The sequence below is a fragment of the Alnus glutinosa genome, chromosome 3, assembly GCF_958979055.1.
Source record: "Alnus glutinosa chromosome 3, dhAlnGlut1.1, whole genome shotgun sequence".
Taxonomy (NCBI): domain Eukaryota; kingdom Viridiplantae; phylum Streptophyta; class Magnoliopsida; order Fagales; family Betulaceae; genus Alnus; species Alnus glutinosa.
The window spans coordinates 34,279,604-34,289,051 of NC_084888.1; the positions used below are offsets into that span (position 1 = coordinate 34,279,604).

At 36.7% G+C, this 9,448-nt stretch overlaps 2 protein-coding genes across 2 annotated transcripts; both read left to right on the plus strand.

Annotated features, from left to right (window-relative positions):
• Nucleotides 1-278: 278 nt before the first annotated feature.
• On the plus strand, nt 279-3,364 carry LOC133862305 (receptor-like protein kinase THESEUS 1). Its single transcript, XM_062298080.1, has one exon. The coding sequence runs from the start codon at nt 532-534 to the stop codon at nt 3,034-3,036; it is 2,505 nt and encodes an 834-aa protein (XP_062154064.1). The 5' UTR covers nt 279-531; the 3' UTR covers nt 3,037-3,364.
• Nucleotides 3,365-7,176: 3,812 nt separating this feature from the next.
• Nucleotides 7,177-8,956, plus strand: LOC133864811 (aquaporin TIP1-3). The gene is made up of 3 exons (XM_062301231.1): nt 7,177-7,407; nt 7,661-7,911; nt 8,342-8,956. The coding sequence occupies exons 1-3, from the start codon at nt 7,275-7,277 to the stop codon at nt 8,714-8,716; spliced, it is 759 nt and encodes a 252-aa protein (XP_062157215.1). The 5' UTR covers nt 7,177-7,274; the 3' UTR covers nt 8,717-8,956.
• Nucleotides 8,957-9,448: the final 492 nt, after the last annotated feature.

Sequence of the window (9,448 nt, forward strand, 5' to 3'; positions counted from 1 at the left end):
GCTACAAAGGGGACTGAGTCCTTGATTGAAACCCTCTCATGTTTCCGGTCCGAATCCCATAAAATTCAGACAAGAAATTATAGTCTTGATTCCCTCGAGATCTAATACAATTTTCAGACCGGTAATTGCATTAATTTACCATGTTGCCAAAAGAAACAGCTAAGTTCAGTTAAGTCAGTTTCCTACTTCGCAAACTTCAATGAGGTTCTTTAAGAAAAACATCAATTATTTAAAACTGTCAGTGAGTCCTTAAAGACTAACGGGCCAGATCTTGGAAACAGCAGCATCACCATCATAACTCCCACCCGCCTCTTTTTCCTTCTCCTTTTTCAGTGAGAAACTCTCTGTTTCTGTTTGACCTCATTTTCTTAAGAAGAATTCTGAGCCAGGTGCGCCTTCTTTCATTCAATTTTGCTCTTGCTAAAAAGCTTCAAAAGAACTGAGAACGCAAAGATAGGTGATGAACATAGGTTCTTGTCTGCATTTTATGAACTGTATTGGTTAGCTTAAGCGAAAGTTTTGTAGGAAGATATGTGCCATTCAAATACTTCTTATGTTACCTTGATATTATGTGTTGTATGTGTTCCACTCACTGCATTTGCTTCATTTTTTCCTGAAGATAGCTTTTTTATTGATTGTGGTGGAAGTAAGGAACTGAAACTCGATGATGGCCGGGTTTTTGAGCCCGATTCTGGGAATCAGCATGTGGGTTTGTCTCCAGACTCCCACATTGTGATTTCTGAGACCAGAACGGGCAACTCAAATGACTTGATTCTCTGTAGTTCCGCTCGGGTTTTCAAAGAAACTTCAACTTACACTATTAATACTAAGCAGATTGGCCGCCATTGGCTACGGTTGCATTTTCATCCAGTTCAGAATCCATATTATCATTTGAAATCTGCAGTTTTTTCGGTTGTGGCTAATGGAATTACACTGCTTCATGGGTTTTCATCCTTGAATTTAGACACAAAGTCCTGTCTTTTCAAGGAGTATGTGATCCAGGTGGATGGTTCAAGTTCAGAAAAGTTGGTGCTGACCTTGTCTCCCTTAAATGGTTCGATTGCATTTATCAATGGGATAGAGATCATATCTACGCCTGATGGGCAATATCCTTCCAGGGCAGTGCCCGTTCCCCTTCGGCCTACAGTTGAGATCCCCACTCATGTAGCTTTCGAGACAGCTTATAGAATTAACATGGGAGGTCCACTTCTGACTTCAAAGGACGATTCACAATGGAGGATATGGGAACCAGATCAATCTTTTCTTGTTAATGCTGCTTCTGCAAGAAATGTAACGGTCGATCCTGATTCAATCAAATACCTTGATGGGGTATCGAGAGAAGTTGCACCAAATTTGGTTTACTCAACAGCACAAGAAATGGCGGATGCAAATGTCATCAATCAGAGATTTAACATTTCATGGGCGTTTGAAGTTGAACCCATGTTCACCTATCTCATTAGGATGCATTTTTGTGACATTGTTAGCATAACTACTGGTACTTTGTTTTTCAATGTGTATATTAACAATCAATCTGCTCTAGACTCTTTTGATATCTCAAGCAAAACAATGGAACTTTCTGCTGCTTACTTTGTAGACTTCATTGCCGACGCTTCGGCGGGTTCGAATCGGATTCTGGTACAAGTAGGTCCTTCCAATCTGAGGAATTTTCCACCCAATGCAATTCTAAATGGTTTGGAGATAATGAAAATAAGCAATCCAAGTGACAGCCTTGTCAGGAATCTTAGACCAGACTACGTTGATTCCAGGATCCCCAAGAGAAAAAAGTGGATACTGCTGCTGGCAATTACTTCTTCAGTCGGTCTTGCAGTTTTGGTGCTCATCTTAGCGGCTTTGTACTTGTATTTGCGCCATCCAAAGAAGCCTAGGCATGAGACTGCGGCTTGGCACGTGGGAAATTCTAATAGCAAAGTTTCAGTTGGTAGCTTTGCTTCAACATCACATTCTCTTAGTTTAGGCCGTGTTCTAGCATTCTCTGAGATTCGTGAAGCAACAAAGAACTTTGATCAACGCTTGGTTCTTGGTGTTGGTGGTTTTGGAAAGGTTTATAAAGGAGTGCTAGAAAATGGGGTTGTGGTTGCAGTAAAGCGAGGAAACCCGCAATCCCAGCAAGGATGTAATGAATTCAGAACAGAAATTGAGATGCTTTCGAAGCTCCGGCACAGACACCTGGTTTCTCTTATTGGCTACTGTGAAGAATTCGATGAGATGATCCTTGTCTATGAGTTTATGGCCGGGGGTCCCCTCCGTAAGCACTTGTATGGCTCAGATCTTCCCCCACTTACTTGGAAACAAAGGCTGCAAGTTTGCATTGGAGCTGCAAAAGGTTTGCACTACCTTCATACTGGAGCAGCAGAGAGTATAATCCACCGTGATGTTAAAACAACCAACATTCTACTCGATGAAAATCTCACTGCAAAAGTGTCAGATTTTGGATTGTCTAAATTAGGCCCTACACTGGATCAAACCCATGTGAGTACTGCAGTGAAGGGGAGCTTTGGTTACCTTGATCCTGAGTACTATCGTCGACAACAACTCACAGAGAAATCTGATGTGTATTCTTTTGGAGTTGTAATGATGGAGGTTTTATGTGCTAGACCAGCTGTAAACCCTTCTCTTCCAAGAGAACAAATTAACATAGCAGAATGGGCCATGAACTGGCAAAAGAGGGGGCAGTTAGAGAAGATAATAGATCCCCATCTTGCAGGATCTGTTAATCTTGATTCCCTGCGAAAATTTGGTGAAACAGCAGAGAAGTGCCTAGCTGAACATGGTACTGACAGGCCAACAATGGGAGATGTCTTGTGGAATTTGGAGTATGCTCTTCAGCTACAAGAAGCTTCTATACATATGGTTTCGGATGAGAATAGTGCAAATTATATTCCGGATATTCCAGAATGGGTTCCCCAAATTGAACCTGCTGAAGGTGATGTTGCAGACACTATTAGCTACCAGGACTCTAATACAACAACATCAAGTGGAGTATTTTCAGAGTTGATGGATCCAAAGGGAAGGTAGTTCTTCAAAGGGTAAGCTCCTAACACGCAATTTTAGTTGAGAATGTTAGTGCCTGTCTTTTACCACAAATGTGAAATTTTTGTTTTTACACCAAGTCTCATATAACTACTCAATCCTGATCATAACTTCCAATAGGCTGACCTGTTGTGAAATGATAGTGTCATAGTCTTCAGATATATGCAACCAAAAACTGACAAGGAATGCCTTTTTGTGCTTACAAAGACCACTTCCTTGAGTGATTCCTGTGGATGTTGTCACATGTTTGGTTTTAATCTTCCTAGGTTGATCTTTCTGTAATGTGTGCTCATAAGTACCAACATTTTCAAAACTTTGGGTTTTTCCTGTATTCGAATGAGGAAAGTATTTAGTGTTCCAGAGAATTCTTCGTTGCTTCTTATCTTATATTGTTTTCTGTGAAATCTGTGATTGCATTATCTGGAGTAATAGTCAGTGGAGGACAGCCTCTGATTCTGCAGACATATGTGAGACATAAATAAGTACAAATATGAGGAATTTCTCACAACTCAATGTCTGGTGATCAGCATAGGTGATCGACTTTTGGACCAAGCATTTTGTGCCATTGGTTTTAGATTTTGGAATCTTTGGATTGTACCTTTGGTGAATATGGTGCTGAGAAAAAAAAGTATTGACAAGATGGAACTTGTGAAGTAAGAGTGTTACCACTCCTGCTGCCATGGAAATTATGGAATTACCTTTTCCATAGCAACCGCAGTAGATTTCTGCCTCAGATCTTCTATTATGAAATAATAATAATAATAATAATAATAATAATAAAAGCTTTACTTCTATGTTTCCATCCCTCAATTTGCATTGTTAAATCACTATTTATCCTAAAAGTTTAAGCTTATAGAAAAATATTAATTTAATTATTTAATTAATATTCTAACACTCTCCTCACGTGTCAGCTCAAACTCTCTTTTAATAAATAAGGTTCAACACGGTGAATATTTAATTGAAATGAAAGATAAATTGTAAAGTCAATGTTTAAACGTGACTCTGATACCATGTTAAATCCGTACCATTGAAAAATTATAGTATATATATTTTTTTTTAACAGTACCTAAGACAAATCAAAAGTAAAAAATATAGTTTTGAATTAAATATACATTTCTATTTTAGAATTTTCGTAGAAGAAAAAAAGAAATTTTATACTTCTCTTTTAAAAAAAAGCCGCTTTTGCATTTTAAACGTTCTTAGTACAACAAAAAACAGAAATTTTATTAGAACAAAGAGGGCTCACATCACTCACAATAATTGATTGGATATTTATTTACTGAGCCTTGGACTAACAATTCTACTTATAAAGCTTTACAAAAAGCGAGCACATTTAGGCAAAGGACAAGCAAGTTAAGCAATTGATAGGTGAGAGTTTAAGGGTATTTTGACTACATAGCTTTGGCTTACCTAGAGGTACATGCTAGTGTGTAAATGTGACCATTGTAGCTAATAGATGAGTATGATGTTTATTTAAAGTTGCAAGTTGGATAATGATGTAATTGTGCATATATTAATATGTTTAATATATTTATGCTCAATACTAATTGTGAATTTTGTGAGTGATATTTTTAGTATTCAGAAAAAGAAAACTTAAGAGTTATTTCCGCTACAAAATTTAATGTCAAAGCATAACATAACAGTAACACCTCATAGTATTTATAAGAGCATGTAACTACTTGGGGTTAGGGGTGAGCAAAACTCGCCTAAAACCGCAGACCCGCCCCGATCCGCCCATATAAATAAAAGTTTAATTTGGGGTTACAGAAAAGGACCCCAAATTAAACTTTTAATTATTATTAATCTCATTTATTGGAAAAAAAATACCAAAAATATGTTACGTAAATAGTTTATCGAACACACAACGGAGTAATTTGACAAGTTCCGAGGAAAACTATACCCTAGATTTTGAAGGAACCTAAACCTTTTCAAATACAAAGTTTGTGATTAATTCTTCTTACTTTTAATTAATCACTAACCCATATAAATAAAAGAATTACAAAGACATACAATATGAGATGAACTCTTATCTCTACTAAAAGATAAACTCCTAATACAAATAAATTCATTTTCTAAAAATAAATCGAATGCTCCATTTTTACTAAAATTGGGTAAGAACACCTATTTTTTTTTTCATGGAGTTCTAGGCCACGAAAGTTTGCCTTGGCCGACAATTCTCTGTGCACTCAATCCAATTTTTAACAAACTTTTACATAAATCAATTGTTTATTTATAGCTTTTAGGTTGAAAAAACCTAATCATTTTCGTTTTTTTTTTTTTTTAATATTTTTATTAAATTATAATTTTTGTTTCAAAAGAAGCTTTTTTTTTTTTTCATTAAACCAAAATATAGATATTTGCTTAAAGATTTTTAAAAATATACTCAATTCTTATAGGTAACATATCTTAAAAAAGAAAAAAAAGAAAAAAAAAAAGAGGTAAGTTTGGTGTACGTGTCATTAGCGGATTCGTGTGTGTAGGCAGTAGAAATTAAACAGAAATGTTGCTTTAGAGTTAAAAAGGACGTCTTTGGCATTTAAACATTGATGAACTTGATTCTCTCCCTTGTTATTGAAAAAAGTCAGTCATCTTAATTCATTGGGTTTTTTGTGGCAGTGGGACCGATCAAGTTTGAATGAATTAAGACAAACTGATCAATCATGGCAAACGATAAAAGCTCTGTTTGCAATTATTCAAGAGGCTGGTCGGTCCAATAAAGAGTTTATTATATTGTTGTAAAGTCCTTCTGTCGGCATAATAAATGTTATTTCAAGATATTTTTCTCATGACCCAAATTAATAATGTTGTTTGAGAGCAGCTTCTAAACATATCTCCACTCTTCTATTATTGGCCATTAGCTACAAACCTCACGTCTAATTTGTCTCTTTCTCATTACATTTTGGATCAACAACAACTAGGATGGAGTTATCCAACCTTATTTAATTGCCAATAAAGAAAGGAACTTGTTGCATATATATATATATATATATATATATATATATATATATATATATATATATATATATATATCACATCACATTACACCACCTCCACTCCTTCAACTATTTTTTTCTTTTTCTAAGCTTAAAAATGATGTTATATTCTTGTTTGACACTGAAAAATGAGGGAAAATTACAATATATTTTTTAGATTTTGCTTAGAAAATATAAAAAACATGTGTTATATATACATCATTATTTGGTCATTCTTTCCTCTTTCCACCTTTTAAAATTACCATTAAATCTGTTTTTTAAAATCACAATTAAATCTGTGGAAACAAATTTGATGATGATTTTGAAAAGTAAGAAAATGAGAGAAGAACATGAGAGAAAATTTTAAAGAACAAGCCTTTTTTTTTTCTTTTTTTTCTATTTTAATGAGCCACTAAAAAAATGCTTAACCAATTCTTTATTTAGGAGAATGAATCCTTTTCTTTCTGTCTTTTAGGCTTAAATAAATAATAATTAAAGATGATTAAGATGATAAATACTGAGTTATTGAAAATGATAAATATTGGGCAACAAAAAAATAAAATAAACACTGATATAATAAAATTTTATCCACTTAATTTGAAAGATTGATTAAAAAACGTGCGCAGTGGACTACAGCACGATGGTCTCTAATCTCTATATTAACTATTAAGAGGTGTGGGCCTGTGGGGGTGGGAGTGGGAGCCTTTGTGGGGCCATCACAGCCGAGACAACTTAACCGCCATGGTCCCACCAACATACTACCAAAACCCCCGACCCTTAAGCGCACATGTTTTAATATTCGATGGTCGGTTCGTCCCTATCAAAAAACTCGCCGACCATTTCGCGCGCCACGAGGTTTAATTGGCCGAACATCACGCCCGGGCCCATCGCGTGTCATAGGTCGGCGATCCCGTTCCTATCCTCGCCGATTCAAGCGTAGCTAAATTCGATCACAACCACACACGTGGCACCAGGGGACGTACTCGAGGTCCCATTCCTTAGCTGTAAGTAAAAGTGACCGAAATGTGGCTTCGAGAAAAGCCCCAAACCTCATTGCTCGCATGGTATAATGATAATATATCTTTACCGGGAACCGGTTAGACCGGTTCCCTAGCCGTTATTTTAGGTATATAAATAGGAACTCCCACAAAACACATCTCTATATGTACAAAATCAAGTTAGAGAAATAAGCAAAGAGACTTCCAAAAACTCTCAACTCTCAAAGCTCAAGAGCAGCTGAAGTTCAAGAAAATGCCGATTTCTAGAATTGCTATTGGTAATCCGGGAGAGGCGAGCCGCCCGGACGCCATTAGAGCCGCATTTGCCGAGTTTTTCTCTATGCTTATTTTTGTGTTTGCTGGGGAAGGCTCTGGCATGGCTTTTAGTAAGATCTCAATCTCAAAAACACATCCATTTTAATATAAGTTCAAGTAACCCAATATTTTTTTGGGCATAAAAATTAGGCTCGACTGTTATATTCTAATGTTTTTCTTAATTTTTCCTGATTTGTTTATTATAAGCTTTGTGACATTGCATGCTTTGGTCACAATTGATGACACCACACGCCACCCACCACACCCAAAAGAGTGTCACTTTCTTGAAATTTGCAAGGACTGATTGGTGGATGTTTTTGGCAGACAAGCTTACTGATAATGGGTCAACAACACCAGCGGGGCTTGTAGCTGCAGCGTTGGCTCATGCATTTGCGCTTTTTGTGGCGGTTTCTGTCGGTGCAAACATTTCTGGCGGGCATGTAAACCCTGCTGTGACTTTTGGTGCTTTTATTGGTGGAAACATTACTCTGTTGAGGACCATTTTGTATTGGATTGCACAGTTGCTCGGTTCAGTTGTAGCTTGCTTGCTTCTCAAGTTTGCCACTGGTGGACTGGTAAGAATCGGGAAATGAGAATTTATATTGTAGACTGACAATATACCGTCTGGCTCTCCGATTTTTCAGGCCAAACAAAATCGTGAAATTTGTTTCATTTGAAGTTTGTTTTAATAAACTATAGTTTGAAAACGTAGAAAAATTTGGATTTTTAAATCGCAGGTAAACGCGTTTTTACAAATACACTTTTAACTTGCGATTTTAAAAGTCAATTCACGATTTTATTAAATGCTTAATTGCGTTTTGAAAAATTCTCGTACGTTTTAGAATCACTATTTTTAAATCGAACGATTTGAAACCGCAAATCAAACGGACCTTAATGCACGTTTATTTTTTCCTTTGTCCATGACGAAGCATAGACTGAAATAGGGTTTTGGGATAGAACATAATGGTCAGTGCCTAACTTGAATTTGTATTTGACCCACTGCAGGAAACATCAGCATTCTCCCTATCATCTGGCGTATCTGTATGGAATGCGGTAGTTTTTGAGATTGTGATGACCTTTGGGCTTGTCTACACTGTGTATGCAACGGCGGTGGATCCAAAGAAGGGGAATATAGGCATAGTTGCACCCATTGCAATTGGTTTCATTGTGGGTGCCAACATATTAGCTGGCGGTGCCTTTGATGGTGCGTCCATGAACCCAGCAGTCTCCTTCGGCCCTGCCGTGGTTAGCTGGTCCTGGACTAACCACTGGGTCTACTGGCTTGGCCCAATGGCCGGTGCAGCCATTGCAGCCATTGTCTATGACACCATCTTTATTGGCCAGAGTACACACGAGCCACTTCCCACCAATGATTTCTAGGGAATATTGATTTAAGCCCCCCCCTCTCTCTCTCTACAGATATTATTGAGAGAATAAAGATGGGAAAGAAATGCGATTGTTGTTGTGTTTGTTTGGGGAATGGAATTGAATTTCATGTACTTTTGTTGTAGGTCTTCTTGTTGTTTTTGTTGTTTCATTTATGCTTTAGAAATGGGCGAGCTTCTTGAATGTCTTGCTAAATCAGTGAATGAATTGTTTGTTTTGAAACTTGCTTAACAACTGCGTTTTGTTCTGAACAATGATCAGAGAAAACAGATATTAATCAAAGTTTGTGTTAATAGCAGCCGAAATTTTGATGGATCTGAGGAGGCCAGGGGGGTAAAAAGATGAGGCTATTTGTTAGATAGAGACGAATTTAGACAGTGTGTAATGAGTAGTCCATTGTCGTACAACTATACATGCCACGGCTCTGCCACTGAGAGCACTTGCTTAGAAATTGATATAGACAAAATTCTTCACTAACATGGCAATACCTTTGTGACTTACAAAAAAAAAAAAAGAGTCAAAATCAGCTACTTATTAACAATAATATTTAAAGAGGAAAAACACAACATGAGATAATTAGGAACGACAAAAGCTTACATTTGTTTTTAACACATTAATCACATCTCCCACAATACTTTGTTAAGCAATTTAATATTGTAAATTACCACTTGAAACCAATTTAAACAAGATTACGACAGCCACTGACCCATGGCCCCTAAATTTTAT

Bases quoted from the DNA above. Each gene is read 5' to 3' on its own strand.
- LOC133864811 (XM_062301231.1), top strand. From the start codon at position 7,275: ATGCCGATTTCTAGAATTGCTATTGGTAATCCGGGAGAGGCGAGCCGC. The intron at 7,408-7,660 runs GTAAGATCTCAA...TGTTTTTGGCAG, and splicing joins AGGCTCTGGCATGGCTTTTA to ACAAGCTTACTGATAATGGG. The intron at 7,912-8,341 runs GTAAGAATCGGG...GACCCACTGCAG, and splicing joins AGTTTGCCACTGGTGGACTG to GAAACATCAGCATTCTCCCT.
- LOC133862305 (XM_062298080.1), top strand. From the start codon at position 532: ATGTGCCATTCAAATACTTCTTATGTTACCTTGATATTATGTGTTGTA.